Source organism: Rhinatrema bivittatum, chromosome 7, assembly GCF_901001135.1.
Source record: "Rhinatrema bivittatum chromosome 7, aRhiBiv1.1, whole genome shotgun sequence".
NCBI classification, from domain to species: Eukaryota; Metazoa; Chordata; class Amphibia; order Gymnophiona; family Rhinatrematidae; genus Rhinatrema; species Rhinatrema bivittatum.
The window spans coordinates 292,643,291-292,665,106 of NC_042621.1; the positions used below are offsets into that span (position 1 = coordinate 292,643,291).

A 21,816-nucleotide genomic window follows, 5' to 3' on the forward strand; every position below is an offset into this window, starting at 1 on the left:
TAGCGAGGAGAACTGTTTTTTCATGGTGACGGCCTAGTGGTCACTTGTGCCAGCTCAGGATTTGGGCACCGTGGCACTGGGGGTTAGATGACAGAGTTACAGTATCAGCATAATTAGAAAGGCAGGTAAATATGTGCAGGGGATATCTGAAGACCCCCACTGCATAGCAGTTTGCACCGTTCCAAGTTTTTACCTGTTCAAGTTCTTAAGAACATAAGAACTTGCCATGCTGGGTCAGACCAAGGGTCCATCAAGCCCAGCATCCTGTTTCCAACAGAGGCCAAACCAGGCCACAAGAATCTGGCAATTACCCACACACTAAGAAGATCCCATGTTACTGATGCAATTAATAGCAGTGGCTATTCCCTAAGTAAACTTGTTTAATAGCCGTTAATGGACTTCTCCTCCAAGAACTTATCCAAACCTTTTTTGAACCCAGCTACACTAACTGCACTAACCACATCCTCTGGCAACAAACTCCAGAGCTTTATTGTGCGTTGAGTGAAAAAGAATGTTCTCCGATTAGTCTTAAATGTGCCACATGCTAACTTCATGGAATGCCCCTAGTCCTTCTATTATTCGAAAGTGTAAATAACCAGTCACATCTACTCGTTCAAGACCTCTCATGATCTTAAAGACCTCTATCATATCCCCCCTCAGCCATCTCCTCTCCAAGCTGAACAGCCCTAACCTCTTCAGCCTTTCCTCATAGGGGAGCTGTTCCATCCCCTTTATCATTTTGGTTGCCCTTCTCTGTACCTTCTCCATCGCAACTATATCTTTTTTTGAGATGCGGAGACCAGAATTGTACACAGTATTCAAGGTGCGGTCTCACCATGGAGCGATACAGAGGCATTATGACATTTTCCATTTTATCCACTATGATGCCTAGATCTCTTTCTTGGGTGGTAGCTCCTAATATGGAACCTAATATCGTGCAACTATAGCAAGGGTTATTTTTCCCTATATGCAACACCTTGCACTTGTCCACATTAAATTTAATCTGCCATTTGGATGCCCAATTTTCCAGTCTCATAAGGTCCTCCTGTAATTTATCACAATCCGCTTGTGATTTAAGTACTCTGAATAATTTTGTATTATCCTCTAATTTGATAACCTCACTCATCGTATTCCTTTCCAGATCATTTATAAATATATTGAAAAGCACCGATCCAAGTACAGATCCCTGAAGCACTCCACTACCCTGCACTGAGAAAATTCTCCATTTAATCCTACTCTCTGTTTCCTGTCTTAACCAGTTTGTAATCCACGAAAAGACATTTTTCAGTGTTGTAGACCTGACTCTGATCCTCCTGTCGCCCTTCTCTTGAAAGTCTGGAAGTAAACACTGTGGGCTGGTGCTGGACATTGTCATCAAATGTTCCCTTTTGGAGCTTTCCCTGGGTCATTCTTGGCCTTTTTACTTTTTTTTACGGGTGCCACCTTTAGACTAAAACATTCCACCGATCTTGGTGTGCCAGAGATGACCAGGTACATGACTTCTAACTTTCATGATGTGGATGCTATTGAAATTTTACTTAGTAGTGCATAGTGCTATATTCCCTTAAGAAAAAAATGAACTTCAAAATTTAACATTTTCTCTGTAATTCAGAAACTTTCTTCTAGGCCCACTGCCCTGTGACCTTCCAGTAGGGCCGATCAGGAAGATGTCATGGGAGCTTCTGGCTCCCTGATGACCCTGTAGGACTAGGAGCACCACTCTGGAAGGAGAAAATGCTCTTGTGGCCTATCCCGAGCAGAGTATCTGGCTCTGATATATATATATATATATATATATATATATATATATATATATATATATATATATATAGTGCTATACTCTTGTAGCACTATACGCCCATGGATGTCATTTCAGCATCATCAACTTTAATAGTAATCCATAAATTTTCCTTGCAAGAGGACCACCAGTGAAACTATTTTCTCCATACGAGCAAACTTTTCCACAGTACATCAGAACCAGTCAAAGATCGTGAGTGCAGTCCTGTACGGATTTAATGTCCATTTCTCCAATAGCGAAGCTCAGAAAAAATGTCAGCCTGCAGTGTTTCCCATTGGCTGTGCTCCTGATCTTCTGGGCCTACGTCCTTGAATGGATGTGTGAGGTACCAGCCCTTCTTCCATGTGCTGTGGTTCCTGGGTCTGCACCCTGGTGAGCAGGGTCAGGGGGGTATAGAATTGCAATTCAGTTGTCTGTTGTGATGGCTGCACCGAATGACGGTACATAAAACTCAACAAACAAATAAATAAATGAATCTGACTCTTTTTTTTTTTTTTCTCTTTTAGATGAGAAGAAACAGATGGTTGCAAATGTGGAGAAACAGCTGGAAGAAGCAAGAGAGCTGGTATGTGTTTCTGATATCAGAAAGGTATTCAGCCATGTGAGAGGCTGGTTGATAGGACTTTTTATTTTATTTTTTTTAATTTAGTCTATATAAAAGTGGACCTCTAGGATGTGAACTAAACTTAAGCTGAAATCTGTCTTTTTTATAATGGCTCAAATTGTCACATGCTTGATGACATCACAGATATCCTAACTTGGTTGTCATACTGTGACATCATCAGTATTGGACAGGTTATTTGGTTGTTCCTTCTTTGTAAGCATGGGGTTCAGCAATGTAATTTTATTATTTTGGAAATATGAATCTAAAACTGGGAAGGGGAGGAATCTGTCCACAGGGATCAGATTTGAGATGGAAGCATTAGAGGTCCCTTTTAGAAAATGAAAACATGCCAAACATGACCTAAACTTACTAAGTTGGATCAAAGACCAACTATTGTTTGTAAAATATGGTTTCTCATGCTCGCTGGTTGAAAGCAGTTTCTGCAAATGTGAATATCTCTAGAGTTGCACTGATGGTTGCAAGCCAAATCCGATGAGCTCTTCACCGTTGCAGTAACACGAAGAGAGCACGTTTTTTGTGTGCGTATATTTTTTACCATATTCTGGAATTTGAATAAATAGAGAATATACAGTGCAGGTCATCAAAAAAAAAAAAAAATGCCCGGACAATCTACAGGTGACCATAGGAAACTTGTACTTTACATGGAACTGCTCACAGGGGTTTCCCAAAATGTCACTGTCTGTGATCGGCGCTCCATATCTCTGTGATACCAGATTTGCTCCCGGTAGGCCTGGAGTGCTTTGCAACGATGGCCACTTTTGTGCTAGTGACAGCGTCTGAGCCAGGAGAGAATCTGTGCGACTGCTGACCTTGTGACTCTTTCCATAAGGCTGGCAGTCCTGTCCCAGGGAGTGTGGCTGCTGCCCACAACGTTACCGGGATTGAAATACAGTTAATGCTCATTAAAAAGGAGATATCGGTGGCGCAGTAAAACCGCTGTTCTTTTCCTTGTCTTGGAGGCAGAGGTCCTCCGGGGGGAGGGGGCCTTTACGCTCGGTTCATGTCCTGGCAGCTCAAAGAGCTGAAAATTTTAGAGTTTTTAAATCAAGGAACCATCCTGTCACAAATAGGATCAAATAGTCTGTTCTTTGTAAGTTTTAGTTGATCAAAAATAATCTATTATATTGGCGCATCTCTACACATACAAACTTGCTGATAATGTTTTAAATCTGACCTAATGTGTAATGCCTTTAATTTGGCCTAACCAACCACTTAGTAATCTGCCTTGGAGTGCCTGACTAGCCACAAAGTGGAATAAAAATAAATGAATGTAATTTAGTATTACAGCCTCCCTGCTTCAGTCCAGGAATGCGTGGCTGCAAGCAACTGAGGAAACGCATGTGGCCCTTTTTTGTAGGAAGCCTAAATGTCCCAAACTAAGCCCCTCTGGGTTTTTTTCCAGCTGGAGCAGATGGACTTGGAGGTTCGCGAGATCCCTGCTCAGAGTCGGGGGATGTATAGCACCAGGATGAGAAGCTACAAGCAAGAGATGAGCAAACTGGAAGCGGATTTTGTGAGTGACTTTACCTATAATTGCCGAATAGTTACGGTTCCGTCACGTCGGTCTGTGCTGTTTTACGTGGGTGTGGGTGAATGGAGTTTTTACACTTTTTTTTTTGCTTCTTCCCTGCTTGTGCAACCTGCACCTGAGCGGGATCTTCCCAAACGCCACTCCGTGCCCTGGAGGGATCTCATCCTTTCGCCTCGTCATGCCCTCTGGTGGAGAAAAGAGCTTTGATATTACATGTTTGTTCTCCCTGCTGTCGGGGTTAGCGTAGGCATATTTTGTAGTTTTTCTCGCACTCCCTTCTTTTAATACATAAGATATACTAATACATGCCTCTCATCCTATGTTATCATCCTCCCTGTCCTGTCTTTTAAGAGGAGGAGGGGGGGTGACCTGTAAGAGGAGGGGATTTGTTTTCTGAGGCCCCTGCGCTGCTTTCTGCCTCTGTCGAAGGATTTTGTTTACGTTCTGCTGCTTTCCGGAAGCCGCATCATGGTCTTGCTAGGGACACGTGTTTGAGGATAGGTCAGGTTAAATTTAAGTCCAGCTAGAAAACGATCCACTGTCTGAAATCCCCCTCCCTGTGGTGAGCAGTGAAAGCGCTTTGCTGCTGACTGTGACAAGAAGACAGGAAGAGGTTAGGGATGAGAAGAACGGCATACGACAGAAAGCTCTGCTGCTTTTCAATGGCGCTCTCAGCTGAGCAAACTGGATGGGCCTGTCTCGTCTCTGTTTGTCGTCATTCACTAGATGACTATGTAATCTGGTGTTACGGCAGGTCATGAGGCAGCTGGATTGGTACCAGTACTTTCGTGCTAGCCAGGTACTGTCCAGCAAGGCTGCATGGACCTAGAAGGCTGGCTCTTTAGATCTGTAGCTCCCTGGATGGCCATGGAGCTTGTTGGGACGGGACGAGAGATGCTGGTTATTGGAATGAGATCTCGTAGGGCCACCTATCTTTCGGGCTGATACAGTAAAGTCCGCGGGAGAGCGGACGAACGCCCGCTCTCCCAGCGCGCGCACCGGCCCTTCGCCGGTGCGCGCGATTCTCTATTTAGATTAGGTGACGTGGTAGATCTGGGTAAAAGAAGGCGCTAGGGACACTAGCGTGTCCCTAGCGCCTCCTTTTTGACAGGAGCAGCGGCTGTCAGCGAGTTTGACAGCTGATGCTCAATTTTGCCGGCGTCGGTTCTCGAGCCCGCTGACAGCCACGGGCTTGGAAACCGGACGCCGGCAAAATTGAGCGTCCGGTTTTCTACCAGACAGCGGCCGGCCGACTCAAAAAAAAAAAAATTTTTTTTTTTTTTTTTTTTTACTTTTCAGGACCTCCGACTTAATATCGCTATGATATTAAGTCGGAGGGTGCACAGAAAAGCAGTTTTTACTGCTTTTCTGTGCACTTTCCCAGCGCCGGAAGAAATTAGCGCCGACCTTTGGGTCAGCGCTAATTTCTTAGAGTAAAATGTGCGGCTTGGCTGCACGTTTTACTTTCTGTATCCCGCGCACATACCTAATAGCGCCCTCAACATGCATTTGCATGTTGAGGGCGCTATTAGGTGCCGCGGGTTGGACGCGCGTTTTCCTCCCCTTACTGAATTAAGGGTAAGGGAAAACGCGCGTCCAAGAGCAGGCTAACAGTGCGCTCCATCGGAGCGCGCTGTACTGTATCGGCCTGTATGATGGTTGAGAACCAATGAGGAAGCACACAAAAGGTGATTGGTAAAGCTGTGATGTCTTGCAAGCAGTTGAGCTTCTGTAGCTGGCAGCTGGGCTATATTGTTGCAGGGCAGAGAGGGATAAATGAGCATTTCTGCCATGAGCTACTATTCTACTGTGTTACTAGTGATGATTTAGTGGCAGGTCATGCAGGTCACCAACCCTGGGACCTTTTTGAACTTTCTTCCATTTCCCCAATACAGCTGGAGTGGAAGGTGGAGGCTGCTGCTGGCCCTGACCTGATGTAGATATATATATTTTGTTTTTTTCCCCAGGAAATTACCGCTGTATCTGACTGATTTATAGTCGATCACATCTCCTTAGCGTACAAATAGTTTCCCCCTTGTGCGGGGTAGCACTGCCATCTTGTGGTCAACAGTAGCATTGCATTCTGTTTTATTTTTCTGTCTTGTCCAAAGTGGGCATTCTTGAGCTATTCTAAAAAAAATAAACATTTTCAATTTCTTGACATTTTTTTTTTTCACTCTTCATCTGGTTTTGTGATGGTGAAATCAGAGAGAGAGAATTTCTTCTTACTTTCATGAAAAGAGACAGATTGTATTACTGAAATACTCTCCCTTCAAACTAAAATAAGCAAAATTTAACGAAGCCGTTCTACATTTCCACATTGCTTATTACATAAGAATTTACAAACTGGGTCAAACCAAAGTCCCATTGAGCCTGGCATTCTTTTTTGTGACGGGAGCAAAAAGAGAGTGCTTAGAGGAATTGAGAGAAATAGGGCATGTGCGGAGTTACTTATCTGCTGTCATTCCCTTCCACTTTCTAGTCCATGGTGTAGGAATCAGGGTGATATCTCCTTGCTTTCCTCTTGCCCTAAAGAAGCAGATGGAGAATCTACAACTAGTTGTGCTGTTTTAGATCTGGAACGTGGGTCTTAATATTGCACAATAAATGTTCTACTTTTGAGGGGTTCAGCTAACTCAGGAGGGTGCATTCACTGAGTTGCAGTAATCCCTTCTACGTATGGGGGTTTGCTACTTTACTCATACCCCCATAAAAATGCTAAATCTAATACATGGAGGTAAAGTGGCTATCCCGAGATCACACAGAGAACTGGTGTCAGTTTTAGGATTTGTATCCGTCTGTTCTTAACAACTGATCTTAAAATACCAATCACTCAGCCACACATTTTGTATCCAGCTCGGATTCGGTTCATTATAAAATCTTTTAGTCATGCATCATGTAAAATCCGTTTACTGAATAGAAATCTCTCCCTTCCTCCCTCTGAGCAGAGCATATTTCAGCAAGGATCCGCTCCCTACATGTGGAAGATGCTACTGTATAATGTGGTTTACACTGTAACCTCAAGAGGTTGCTGGAAATATTATCATGACACCCAGAAAATTTGTTGTGGTGCAGGCTTTTTTTTTTTTACTGGTTGCAATAACTCGGTGCTCAAAAATGGCACTCCATAAGCTCGCAGATTGCAGGTTGTGTTCTTGAAATGTATAAATACACTTCATGCTGCAATTTTTAGGTAAGTTGAATGTCATTGGCTAACTTTTCAATTGCATAGAAAATTATTTTTAAAAAAGCAAAGACTATAAGACATTTTACGAGGTGAAAATTGATTATTAAAAGGCTCTGCTGATAAGAGCCTTTTAGTGACTCCTTTTACTAATCCTGCTCGATTGCGAGAAACACGTAGTAGTTCTTTCCTGGTTGCTGGGCCAACCCTAGGGAATGAATGCCCTACCTGGGGCTTTGAGAGCCTGTGATGACACACAGATATTTAGAAAGCTTCTAAAGGCATATCGGTTTGTTCAGGCATTTCCTTTAACTTGATTTTAATTTTATTTATTGGTTTTTTTTTCTGTTATTTTTCATTGCTGTATTATGTATTAATTTTATAAATGTTTGTATTGCTTTGCTACTGTTGTAATCCATCTAGCACATCTTTTGTTATAGATGGAATAAAAACGCTTTTTAAATACATAAATATTATAAGGGGGAATCGGATGAGCAACATTTTCTATACATGGATAGCCAAGTATGAGTATTCCCCTTGTATTTTTATTTAACATAGTGTGATTATTTTACACTATTATATATTCGTACGCAGTTGCCACCAAGTGATTTTCTTTTGGTACATTTATTGATGTTTCACTTTGGATAGTGGTAATTTGTAGAAAGTGCTGACAAACCTTTTATCTCCATTCCCTCTGCTCAATGCCATGTTCACAAGCCGCTTGGACACGTCTTCGTGAGGCCTGTAGTTCACAGCCATGAGAGTGTGTGTGTTCCGGTTACTATGGCCAAAAGGTCCTTCAGCCAGTGGGACTCCAGCTATTGGAACTAATGAAGAATTTCCTTGCCTCTTCAAGCCCTGAAGACAGGGAAGGGAGATTAGAACCTCTCCTGTCCAAGATGGAAAACATTTTTCCATATAGAAGGGCTGCCCAGCGTCCTGTACTAGTGTGTATCTCTCGGTGAGAGCTTCCAGCACTGGGAGTAAGTCCTCGCCATGAGGTGATGGATATTCTCCTCCTCCTCCTCCAGGGGAGTCTCCCCACAAATCAGACATGGAAGGAGTGGGATTGGTGCAGAGATCTCCTCAGTCACGCCAGTCATCATCTGGGGTCACGGGTCAGTGCTCTCCCCGGTCAGGGAAGGAAGAAGATGCCACCAGGCTTCCCTCTGATCTCCTGCAGGACTTGCTACAGCATATCTGTCCTCCAGAGGATCTCTACTACTCTAAGTTCTTGGATAAGCTGGCAGAGATGCTGTCTATCAATATTAGAAAGAAAAAGAGCCTGCGAACTAGAATTGTATAGCAAAAAGTTTTCATTTTGTTTCCTGATGGTTTAAAATGTTTCCCGTTTTTGTTTGTCATTTTTAGTGTACATTACAATTTTGTAGTGTGCACTAATTGAAACGAAACGAAAAAACTGCTGCACATCCCAACTGAGGACAGATGTGTTCAGGATTCTTTGGCTGCTTTAACTTCCAGTGGATTTGTCAGGGCTGTCAGGCTTGACTATCAAGGGCTGCCCCGAATGTTAGGGTGCATTCCTGAGGCGAGATGGTGGAGCTCAGGGGCTGAGCAGGAGCACAGGAATAAGATTTCAAGGCAGGAACGCTGGAGGAGGGTCAAGATGAGAGGCCAGAGGAGCAGAGTTTCCGTGGAGCAGATGCCAAGAAAGTTGGTTGGAGCAGCACTGTGTGCCTTCTGAGAATGTCTTATATGGTGTCTCAATTTGGGGTATACCCCATGCTCAATGAATCGAATTGCTGTAGAGGAGTGGCCAGCTCTCCCTAGTATGGCTGATTAAAAATGCTAGGGGACTCTGCAGAGCCAGTCGCCTGTGTAGCTCCATGGCAAGTTTATAGCTGGCAGCTCCCAGGACCATGGGTTCAAAGCCTGTTGACCTTAAGGATTCTGTGGCTATTCTGGTTCACAAGCTCCTCAAAGACCTGCAGAGGAAATGTGGTAGATGATGACATCTTCCAGGGGCCCAGAAGCTGGATTTAAAAGTCCAGAGTCCAGATTTGGCCCATATTTAAGGCTGTCCAACTACCTCGACGTTCTGTGGTGGTGAATTCAGCATTGAATCGTGTTAAGTGCACTCCTGATTCCGTCAGCATGCTTCCTGGGAAAGATCCAAAAGTGTTGGATACGTTTGTGTTAAAGATCTCCCAGGGATCCGTGCTGTGTACCCAGATTGCGGCTTGGCTGCTCTAGATGGTGAAGTATTTGCACACATGCAGGCTAAAGCTGAACTCTTTTTGGCAGATTTTTCAGGCCCAGAGCAGATGGAATTCCATCAAGAAGTGGAGGAAGGGAATAAATCAAACAGTTGGTGATTGCGGGCCCCAATCTTAACACCTAGGTATTTAAGTGAAGAGGAAGCCCACATGAACGGAAAATGGAGGTGGAGGTCCTGTACGTCAGTGAGAGGCAGGCGGGATAGGTTTTCTGATAGAGATCTGCCCCTAGCTTGTAAAGAAGAGAGATCAGAGGGCATCTTTGCTCAGTCTTACCTTTTCATCTAAACCTGCTTTTTGTTTTTATTTTTTCACCTTGTGGTTGGTGTTCTGTTTGTCCTTTCTGAGTGCTCTCTAAGATTCTGTCTCTCTCATGCCCTCTTTACCCTCAGAAACAGTGACAGGATGTCATGGTCTGGCAGGCTGGAATCCAGGAGCACCCCCACAGAAGTGGTACAGGACTGCAGGGCAGGATTGGAGCTGGTCTTCTGCCTGAGCCTCTCCCCTACAGAATGAGCCCTTGGATTCTGGGGGCCAGTAGGACTTGTCTCCTGCAGAACATCATGGCTGGAGCAGGCACAGGTTGGGAGCTGGAAGCTAGTCTGGCACAGAGAGCAGGCAGGAGCATAGTACACACTGGGCATGACAAACCTAGACTAGGACTGGACAGAACAGGCAACAATAAACAGCAAAGCCCCACAAGGCTGACTAGGTGAATCTAGAAGGTCTGAAGGCCGTAAGGCTGGACAGGAAAACCCATGAGGACACCAAGCAAAGCAGGTGGACCTGGAAGGCTGCAGAACAAGGCAGGATGTCAAGGTAGGCTGCAAGGCAGAATAACAAGGCAAGGTTGGCCAGGTCAGAGAGCAGAGGTGACTCAGTGAATAGGCAGTGAGGGACTGGACAGGCTGAGTTAAGTAAGGATGGGGCTAAGGCATCAAATGATCAGTAAGGAGGTAACTTGCGCAGCTGGGAGCGGTGCTTATTGAAGACCGCTGGTGGAAGGGAGGCTGCACAGCAGGTGAAACTGTAACAGTACCCCCTGGGTCCCAGTTTGCCATGGGGGCTATGACCAGTAGATTGGAAGCAAAAACTTTATCTGGTAAGCAGGTACTGGGACAGAGTCTCTTTTGAAGCTGAGGCACTGGATCAGTATCTCTGAGGCTGGGCTGCAGGATTAAAGTCTCTCTGGGTTTTGTAGGCACTGAAGCGCTGAATTGGTTTTTCTCAGGCGCTGAAGCTCTGATTCAGGATCTCTCTGGTGCTGGGTGGCTGGAATCCATGCTGGATTCTTCCTGGAGCACATTGGCTGGAATGGCCGGGCTGGATTCCTACCCGAGTGGAGTCCCTCAGAAGAGGATCTGCTGAACCGGGTTTCTCCTGGAGCTGAGGCACAGCTGAGACTGACAAAACTTATACTGTGGTTACTGTTCCCTCAGGCTAGAAAGAGAACCTGGAATGAGCAGAAAGCATTAAAGCTGTCACATCACAATATAGCTGATTAGAAGCACTGGATTTCTCTGCAGATGTGGTGGGACCAGCAGTTTGGAGTGGACTCTGTGTTGCTGGATTGGAGTTAGGTTCTGAGCCTTGTTCACTCCGGAGGGGGAAAGCTACTTGCTACTCTCTTGGGAGTCAGAGCTGATCTCATTAAAGCTTTGCTGCCTACACCTGATTGCAGGGGGTTTCCGGGGCTGAATTAGCTAACTTTGTGTTAGCACCAGAGCAGGATTACCCTGTGTATGTATTTGTTCCTGATTATCTTGGGTGGATCCAGAAACAAATTTTGCCTTTACAGGTACAGAATTTGTTATCTTGGCAAATTGCAGCTGTATTAGCTATGATATTCAAAGAGGCAGTACTCCGTTAGATTCTGAAGTTCGGATCACGGAAACTGGCTTTGAAACTGCGGTACTCTGACTCAGGGGCAGAAAAACAGAAGGGATTGCCAGATTGTGAAGCAATATTGACCCATGCAGGTACTGATTTTAACTTTTTTTTTTCCACTGGTTTTAGTTGTGCCTGGGTGTACGGTGAGTTTCAGAGAATCTGGGCTGGGAGCTTGGAGCTGTGAAGCCGGTTTTAATAAATCACAGCCAAAACGGATACCTGTGACCTGGAGGTTTGCGAACCCACTTGGCAGGATTAGGGAGATGACACTGAAAGCATTCAGGATTCCCAATTTTATTTATTTATTTATTTTATTTTATTTTATTAAAGGCTTTTATATACCGACTTTCTTGATACAAATCAAATCAACTCGGTTTACAATGAACTAAGCAGAAAAATATAATTAACCAATCAACAAGAGATAAAGGAGCGTAAAAGTTACATTATAACAAGGATGCCTTAACCTGGAGTAAGAAATAAAGAGGGGGGTGAACGAAAACATAAATAAATAAATAAATACTATATACAAAAGAGGGGGGCAAGGAGCCAACCTCGTTGTATACTAATCAGTTTGGTTTCTTGATTATATTGTATACTAATCTGTTTGGTTTCTTGATATTAGATTGTTGTAAGATTCAAAAAGCCACAAAAAAAAAAGAAAAAAATTCCCAGTATCCCTCTAATTGTATAACTGTTTTATAATCTGTTCCAAATTGGGATATAAGTGCTGTGGGATCCTTTTACTAGCTAAAGGACAAGTAAACTTTCAGAAAGTGTCTTGCCCTACCCAGCTTGACCTAGGTATAAACTGTTTAACTCCCTCCCACCCTACCCCTCTGCCCACCCACCCCTAGGTTTGTATTTCTAATGTAGTCATCCTAACTTCATAATAGGCAACCAGATAAATTAGTAAATTGATTATTCCTTAGGTGCACCAATCAAATAACTTACCTAAATGAGTACTATTCAATGCAACTGCTGTGGAGCCTTTATATTGAGGGTAATCATATGGAAACTTAAGGCTTGCCCCTTTTGTTCAAAACTCTCTACCTTGGAAAAGGAGCTGGATGACTTTAAAGCTGAATTAGCTTCAATAAAGAGAGTCTCAGCCACGGTACATTATTCAGGAAATAATTTCCACTTACCACTGAATAACCAAAACTCAAGAAAAAAGAGATTTACCGTGGGCTCAGGTAGGATAAGACCTGTAACCCACAGACACCCATTATTGAAAGCTGTGCAACCCACAACTCTATCCCACCACTCACACAGGCCATTAAGGAACTTTAAAAGTATTTCAGTGGGCTCTGGTAGAATAAGACCTGTGTTCCGTAGACACACACTGTATCAAGTGCAACAAGTACAAAATGCCTTCTCTGTATTAAATTCTGAAGAAGTCCTTGAGAAAAAGATTGAAATGTTATCGGAAAAGAGAGAAAAAACCCAATGCATACAGAAATTCCAAATCAGAAACCAAACGAAAAAGCTCACAGTGATGGATGATTCTGTCATCAGAGGCATTAATATCTTCCCTTGCACAAATGCAAAGAGAAAAGTGGATAACAAACCTCAACTAAATAGGTCACAAAAGGAGTCCAGGAACAGCAGTAACCTGAGCAAAGAAAGCTGGAAAGCTATGAGCACAAATGCTCGTAGTTTGGGTAATAAAATCCCAGAGCTGCAAGCCCTAATGGTGGAGGCGGACTTGGACATTGTTGCTGTCACGGAAACATGGTTTACGGAATATCATGACTGGGATACGGCAATACCAGGCTATAACTTGTTAAGGAAGGACAGAGAGGATAGGAAAGGGGGAGGAGTGGCTCTATATGTCAGAAACAATATCCAAGCATCTGAGCTGCAAGGAAGATGGGGCAAAGAAGAAGCACTATGGGCAGACTTAAAAAAAGATGGGGCATCCATTTTTATTGGAGTGGTTTACAGGCCTCCAAACCAAAAGGAAGAGCTGGACAGAGATCTGATTGAAGACATCCACAGGATAGCAAAGAAAGGAGAAGTGGTGATCGTTGGAGACTTTAATATGCCAGATGTAGACTGGAGAATCCCATCTGCAGAATCTAAAAATAGTAGAGAAATAGTAGATGCCCTGCAAGTAGCTTTATTCAAACAAATGGTAATGGAACCCACGAGAGAAGGAGCTATACTCGACTTAGTGCTCACTAATGGAGATAATGTCTCAGACGTCCAGGTGGGTGCCCACCTCAGCACCAGTGATCATCAAACGGTATGGTTTAATATCACAAAAAGGACACAAAAAAGAAGCACAAAAACCCAAGTTTTGATGTTCAAAAACACAGACTTTGATGAAATGGGGAAGTACCTGGAGGAAGAACTAAAAGGCTGGGAAAACGAGAGAGATGTGGATCAACAGTGGACCAATCTAAAAGGAGCAATCACCAAGGCAACTAATCTATATGTTAGAAAAGTAAAGAAAAGCAAAAGAAAAATGAAACCTATCTGGTTCTCAAAGGAGGTGGCTGACAAAATAAAGGCTAAAAGAACAGCATTCAAGAAATATAAAAGATCCCAAAAGGAGGAACACAAAGAAGAATATCTGGTAGAACTGAGGGAGACGAAGAAATTAATCAAGATGGCAAAAAGTCAAGCGGAAGAGAGGATTGCCAAAGAGGTAAAGAGTGGTAACAAAACATTTTTCAGATATATCAGTGAAAAGAGAAAAGTTCAAAATGGTATAGTGAAATTGAAAGGTGGAAAGGATCAATGCGTGGAGAGAGACGAAGAAATGGCAGAAATATTAAATGAATACTTCAGTTCTGTGTTCACTAAAGAGGACCCTGGAGAAGGACCGACACTAGTTAACAAGAAACTGGAGGGGAATGGAGTAGATGTAACTCCATTTACAGTAGAAAATGTATGGGAAGAGCTGGTGAAACTGAAAGTGGACAAAGCCATGGGGCCTGATGAAGTTCATCCCAGAATACTGAGGGAGCTCAGAGATGTGCTGGCAGGTCCGCTGTGTGACCTATTCAATAGATCCCTAGAAACGGGAGTGGTGCCGAATGATTGGAGGAGAGCGGTGGTGGTCCCGCTTCACAAGAGTGGGAACAGAGAAGAGGCTGGTAACTACAGACCGGTTAGCCTCACTTCGGTGGTGGGAAAAGTAATGGAGTCACTGTTGAAAGAGAGAATAGTGAACTATCTACAGTCGGGAGAATTGCTGGACCAGAGGCAGCATGGATTCACCATTGGAAGATCCTGTCAGACAAATCTGATTGACTTTTTTGACTGGGTAACCAAGGAATTGGATCGAGGAAGAGCACTCGATGTCATCTACTTGGATTTCAGCAAAGCTTTTGACACTGTCCCGCACAGGAGACTGGTGAATAAAATGAGAAGCTTAGGAGTGAGTGCCGAGGTGGTGGCCTGGATTGCAAACTGGTTGACGGACAGAAGACAATGTGTGATGGTAAATGGAACTCTCTCTGAAGAGAGAGCGGTTTTAAGCGGTGTACCGCAGGGATCGGTGTTGGGACCGGTCCTTTTCAATATCTTTGTGAGCGACATTGCGGAAGGGATAGAAGGTAAGGTATGTCTTTTTGCGGATGACACTAAGATCTGCAACAGAGTGGACTCGCCAGAAGGAGTGGAGAGAATGAGACGGGATTTAAGGAAGATGGAAGAGTGGTCGAAGACATGGCAGCTGACATTCAATGCCAAGAAGTGCAAAGTCATGCATATGGGGAGTGGAAATCCGAATGAACTGTATTCGATGGGGGGAGAAAGGCTGATGTGCACGGAGCAGGAGAGAGACCTTGGGGTGATGGTGTCTAATGATCTGAAGTCGGCGAAACAATGTGACAAGGCGATAGCTAAAGCCAGAAGAATGCTGGGCTGCATAGAGAGAGGAATATCGAGTAAGAAAAGGGAAGTGATTATCCCCTTGTACAGGTCCTTGGTGAGACCTCACCTGGAGTATTGTGTTCAGTTCTGGAGACCGTATCTCCGAAGAGACAGAGACAAGATGGAGGCGGTCCAGAGAAGGGTGACCAAAAAGGTGGAAGGTCTTCATCAAATGACTTATGAGGAGAGATTGAAGAATCTAAATATGTACACCCTGGAGGAAAGGAGGAGCAGAGGTGATATGATACAGACTTTCAGATACTTGAAAGGTTTTAATGATCCAATGACAACGACAAACCTTTTCCATAGGAAAAAAATCAGCAGAACCAGGGGTCACGATTTGAAGCTCCAGGGAGGAAGATTCAGAACCAATGTCAGGAAGTATTTCTTCACGGAGAGGGTGGTGGATGCCTGGAATGCCCTTCCGAAGGAAGTGGTGAAGACCAGAACTGTGAAGGACTTCAAAGGGGCGTGGGATAAACACTGTGGATCCATAAAATCAAGAGGCCGTCAATAAAGAGTGGGTGGCTCGCCAGAATGACGGCTACTGCCTGGAGATAATACCCTTATTCAATAAACATACACATGGTTACTGTGACTCCAACATCACTCTAAGCTACAACAGCAAGAGGAAATGTGGAAAAAAGGATTCGCACTCACAAAGTGGGGAGTAGTTGGCTTGTTACGGCGGTTACTACCCCAAACCAAATAAACCTGATACTTCACTTTCAATACATATCCAGCATAGCTCTCTGCTTCAACGGCAGGGGAGAAGAAAAACTGATACTTCACGCATAGCTCTCTGCTTCAACGGCAGGGGAGAAGAAAAACTGATACTTCACGCATATCCAGCATAGCTCTCTGCTTCAACGGCAGGGGAGAAGAAAAAAGGATTCGCACTCACAAAGCGGGGAGTAGCTGGCTTGTTACGGTGGTTACTACCCCAAACCAAATAAGCCTGATACTTCACTTTCAATGCATATCCTGCTTCAACCGCAGGGGAGAAGAAAAACTGATACTTCACGCATATCCAGCATAGCTCCCTGCTTCAACGGCAGGGGAGAAGAAAAACTGATACTACACGCATATCCAGCATAGCTCCCTGCTTCAACGGCAGGGGAGAAGAAAAACAACCAATAAGGGCTGAATAACACAGTCTGGGTAAAACAAATAAACATGGGTGTAGCTTGCTTATTGCGGCGGCTACTACCCCTACTACCCCTAACTAATCAAGCTAGATATTTCAATGGTGGGGGAGGAAGGTAAATAGAACCAAGAGCTAAGAGAAACAGATAAGTATGAGAGAAAATATGTGTGAAGCTTGCTGGGCAGACTGGATGGGCCGTTTGGTCTTCTTCTGCCGTCATTTCTATGTTTCTATGTTTCTATGTTAATAGATACTATGCATGAGAAATATGGAAAAATTTGTTTTCATAAGTGGGTGATGGAACAATTCTTGATCAGGCAATGGGGTTTGTGGTGGGGGAAGGCTTGGCTGAACAGCCATGTCTTTAGTTTCTTTTTAAAATTTGGCAAGCAGGACAGGCAGCATAAAACAGAGCATCAGGAATGGCTTCAGGTGCTGCAGCTGGAGCATGGTTTGCCCTTATAGGTACAGAGTTTAAATCACTTTGACAAATTGGGGCTGTATTTGCTGTGATTTTCAGGGAAGCTGTGCTGGGTATTTTTTTCAGAGGCAGATCTCCCGCTGTCCGAGTCTGGAGTTTGTAGCCTGGGTTGTAATTTGGGTGTATTACAGGACAGACAGGCCTTTGCATATACAGCTTTGCACCTCATACAGCTCCACTGGGTTGGGGTCAGAGAATCACACTTAGAACATTCAAGGAATTGACATTGACACTGGTTACAAAAATAAGTAGTGGTACAAAATTGTTTTCTTTGCTCACCAGCAGGTCGATCCAGTAAGGCCGCGGTAGAAACAGTGCGGTAGTGTCAGGCGCACCCTTCCTCCCCGCACGCACAGTTCTCTTCACTAACTCCCCGATACTCTCCTCTAATCGCATGCAAATGCATGCCGCGGCTTTAAAGCGGTAGGGAAGGGTTATGCCCGCGTAACCCATTTTACTGTATAGGCGCTTAATACAGCGCCTATACATTAACCTGGGTGCGCTGGTACCTGTCATTTCAAATGACATTTGAAATGACAGGTACCAGGAAGTGTAAAAATCAAAAATTTTAAATACCTGTCGGAGGGCCGCGTGGGTCCAGGCGGCCGGCGGGATCCGGGGGGCCGGTGGTCGCGTGTTAAATCTAGGCCGCGGGCGGGGGGGCGCCTGTTCCGGGCGGCGGGTGGACGCGCGTTAGTTTCAGACGGCCGCGTGGGTCCAGGCGGCCGGCGGCGGCGGGAGCCGGATGGTCGCGTGTTAAATCTAGGCCGCGGGAGGGTGGGCGCCTGTTCCAGGCAGCGGCGGCGGGGGGACACGCGTTAGTTAGAGACGGCCGGCGGGCGGCGGGTGGTCGCGTGTTAAATCTAGGCCGGGTCCGCACAGGCGCGCATTCATTCATCCAGGCGGAGGAGCCGGTGGCGAAAGCAGCCGGCTCCTCCGCCTGGATGAATTAATTCAATCACTGCCGGTGGGGGCTGCCTCTCCGGCAGCCCCCACCGGCAGTGAATGAATGAATGTGCGCCTGTGCGACCCCTGCGATTTGGCGCTCAAGGCAGTCACATGCCGTGACGTCACGCCTTGAGCGCCGAATCGCAGGGGTCGCACAGGCGCACATTTATTCACTGCCGGTGGGGGCTGCCGGAGTGAATGAATGCGCGCCTGTGCGGACCCGGCCTAGATTTAACACGCGACCACCCGCCGCCCGCCGGCCGTCTCGAACTAACGCATGTCCCCCCGCCGCCGCTGCCTGGAACAGGCGCCCACCCGCCCGCGGCCTAGATTTAACCCACAACCACCCGCCCCCCGGATCCTGCCGCCGCCGGCCGCCTGGAACCACGCGGCCCTCCGATAGGTATTTAAAAATTTTTATTTTTTCTTCTGACAGGTTTTATGTGTCCCACAGCATTACATTTTCTCGATCATCTCTGTATCGCTTTTTTTAAAAATTGTGTTTTATTGTTTTTGAGTATCTTAAGCGGTGTCGATGGATTTGTTACTAGACTCACAGTCCTAACTCCTACTAGGGGGAGGCGGTAAACTAACACGTTACCGCCGCGGCAAAACAGTGCGTTACTAATGAGAGAACCTGAGTGCCCGTTACGGTATCGGAGGGGAATAGCTAATTCCTTCATTATACAGCTAATTCGTTCATTTACATGCCGGGTGCGGGAAGGGTTACGCGTCTGTTTTAAGAAGCGCTACGGACGCGCAAAACTGGAGACTGTATCGCTGGTTTGCCTTGCGCGTCCGAATTGTGCGCAGCGAGCTCGTTACAGACGAGAAATCTTCGACTGAACTTTACTGTATCGAGCTGCAGGTTGGTAGGGAGTCCTGCACTCCTGTTGGGGGGTTGTTTGGCCTCTTCATTCTGTCACGGTCTGTCGGACTGGAATCAAGGAGCCCCCCTGCAGAAGCAGTACCGGACTGCAGGGCAGGATTGAGTCCTTGGGTTCTGGGGGCCAGTAGGACGTGTCTCCTGCAGAACATCATGGCTGGAGCTGAGACTGGACTGGTGCTGAATGTGGACAGGGCTGGAAGCAAGGCTGGTACTGAGGGCAGGCAGGAGCTGGATATAGGCAGGGCTGCAACACTGTACAGACTAGACTAGGACAGAACAAGGACTGGACTGGACTGGACTAGACTAGAGAGAACAGGCAACAATAAACAGGAAAGCCCTCTAAGGCATGAAGCTGACCAGGCGAGTCTAGATGGCCCAAAGACTGTAAGGCTGAACAGGAAAGCCCACGAGGGCCCAGAGCAAGGCAGGAGGCCAAGGTAGGTTGCAAGGCTGAGGTGACTCAATGAAGAGACATCAGCTAGGAGTGGTGCTTGCTGAGGACCTCTGCTGGAGAGGAGGCTGTGCAGCAGATGAAACTGTAACACAGGATTATTTTCTCAGTGTCAGATTGTTACCCCAGAGGCACCCAGGCATCTTCCTTTGCGTGGCCGCTTACACACCTTTTAATGGGGACAATTGCCAGCCAATGAAATAATAAATTCTCTGAGTGTCCTAATTTTATTTATTTAGATTTATATTCTGCTTTTTGCACTTTTTTTCAGCGCTTCAAAGTGGATTACATTCAGGTACTGTAGGTATTTTTCTAGCCCCAGAGGGCTTGCAATTTACGTTTGTACCTGAGGCAATGGAGGGTAAAGTGACTTGCCCAGGGTCACAAGGAGTGACAGCAGGACTCGAACCCTAGTCTCCTGGTTCATAGCCACTGCTCTAACCACTAGGTTACTCCTCCACTCCATTTATTTTATTGATCAGCAACTGAGGGTCAATATTCAAATCTGGCTGTTTAAGTAACTTATTCAGCTAAATTACACAGTATATCTAGCGGCACGTCTATGCCATTGAATATATGCATATATATCTGCTCTTAGCTGTAACTTATGCAGCTAAGACTGAATCTCTGTAGTTTATCTGCATAACTTATATGGCTAACTTGCTCCTCCCCGATCTGCCCACTACAAATTATGCAGCCAACATTTTAGATCTATAAGGAACTTATGTGGCTTAAGTGGCGGCTGCTGAACATAGGCGCATAAGTTACGCATATCCGGTTAAATAGCGCTGAGCTGCTTTGAATATTGGCCTTCAAATGTGTAAATTGCACAACATTGAGAAAATATCTTGAAAGTCGCACTGCTATTGCATAGTATTAACTCATTGGTGGAGGATCCCTTCAAGTAAAATGTATGTTTGCCTCCTCAAACATCCACACAGACTGACATATGATCCTACTTAAACACCCAAGAACCCCAAAAGCAGACCCTCTCACATCTTAAATTAGAGTAATAGCACTAATGATGGTGCACACAAGTGCCAGACCGCGTACTCGCAAACTATTCGCGAGCACTTAGATATCTGAAAGGTGCCAGCAGACTCGAAATCTTGTAATCCACGACAGCAGGCGGAGTCTACAATCCAGGGATTCGCCTGCTAATAAACGAGGTTCCCGGATTGTATCGGACCTTACTTATTGCTTCCCAATTTCCTGTGCTTAGAATCTCATGATCTGTGATTTTTGAGACCTACTAAACCCAACCCGTGGATGGATGCTGGGTGTGATGTTTAGGCTCCTCTCGCTGGTTTCTGTCGCTGGCTGTATGAGTTTATCGTTTGAAAAGAGAGGGCAGCACAAGTCTTACGCCACAGTAATGCCTGCGCCCCTTAACCTGCTCGCTGCTGAGGATCTGTGAAAGAGTGAGTACTGGGCCGACCAGCGGTGTCTCTCCTGTTGCTGTGCGAGCGAATGGCAGCGCTTTTCTCCCCATTTCTGCCCGTACCGGGGGATTGTTCAGAGGGTGGACATGATGGTGCAGACAAGAAACCTGGCTCTCTCTCTCTTGTGTAGCGCTGTAAAAGTCTTCACAGCCTGTACTCATTCTGAATAAGGATGGACTAGTGCAGGGTCTCATTTTGTTTCGTGTGTGTGTTAATTAGTTTGGTGCACACTAAAGAGATTTAGTGCAGGTTACATCATTTTAATGGGCGCAAAAATGAAATGGCACAAACGTTTTGACTGTGTATCCCTAATTCTGAGCTTGTAAGTTTTACTGCTAAACGAATGTGGTTTTTTGTAATTTCTTGAAGCCACTTACCGACTCCATGTAGACTCACCTGTATTAACAAGAGTCCCCAATCCTGTTTCCTTACCTGATTGGTTCATACCACACAGGCCTATTGGATCCACTTGCAGGATCCAATAGGTCTGTGTAGACTTATTGGATCCAGCAAGTGAGCTAATGGATGACTTCTTTTTTTGTTTTGCTCACCTGGCTGCTCTTGGGGGATCACAGGGGAGCCTCTGAAAGCATTTAAAAAAATCGATAGCTTAGAGTTAAAGTTTGGAGATGGTGCGAGGTAAGTATTCTTAGTGCAGTCTTGTGAAATACACCAAGAATGCGGTTCATGTCGCACTGGGAAGAGACTTTAGATGTTGCCTTTGCAGGGCTGCTGTGCGTGAAGACCGACACGAGGTGGCGCTGTTTGTTTAGAACCTGCCACCGCCTCTCCCTGCCGGTGATATCTGACGTGGCCGTGCCATGAATAAAATATTTCTGGTGGGATTAGCATTTCTGTGTTGGCGGAAGACACTGTTTCATTATCTAGCCCAACGCAACTGTCAGCCTGCTAAACGGATCCAGTGGACCCTGTTTAAGTGAATAAAGGGAAATAAATCCATTTTTGTCCAATTGTGTCCCTGGCTGTTTATTTTCTGTTCTTTTGATGTGCGGTTTATTGTAAGTTGACACTGCCTGGGTTTTGAGAATTAATTGGAAAATAGCATTTGGTATGTGGACTATAGAGAGCCTGTTTTCAGTGGTCCAGCACAGCTTTGCTTTTAAAGTTAAATTGCTCTCCAGCCGGCAGTGAACTTCAGATTTTTTTCCCTCCATTCTCTCGCTCCCCTTTTCTTTCCCACTCTTGGCTGCAACTTTTGTGTGGATTGAATGCCATACTAGCTGAGGGCTAGAAGGGTAGCTGCCCCTGGCAGTGCAAACTTACACTAGCAGGGGTCACTTAATCCAGTGA

General features: G+C 45.3%; 1 protein-coding gene across 3 annotated transcripts in view; it reads left to right on the top strand.

Moving 5' to 3' along the window:
• Window positions 1-21,816, top strand: part of VTI1A (vesicle transport through interaction with t-SNAREs 1A) — an 850,986-nt gene that overhangs the window by 13,539 nt on the left and 815,631 nt on the right. For all 3 annotated transcript variants that reach the window (XM_029610398.1, XM_029610395.1, XM_029610397.1), the window contains exons 2-3: window positions 2,305-2,363; window positions 3,826-3,936. In XM_029610398.1, coding sequence (XP_029466258.1) covers window positions 2,305-2,363; window positions 3,826-3,936 — 170 coding nt within the window. The remainder of the gene's footprint in view (window positions 1-2,304; window positions 2,364-3,825; window positions 3,937-21,816) is intronic.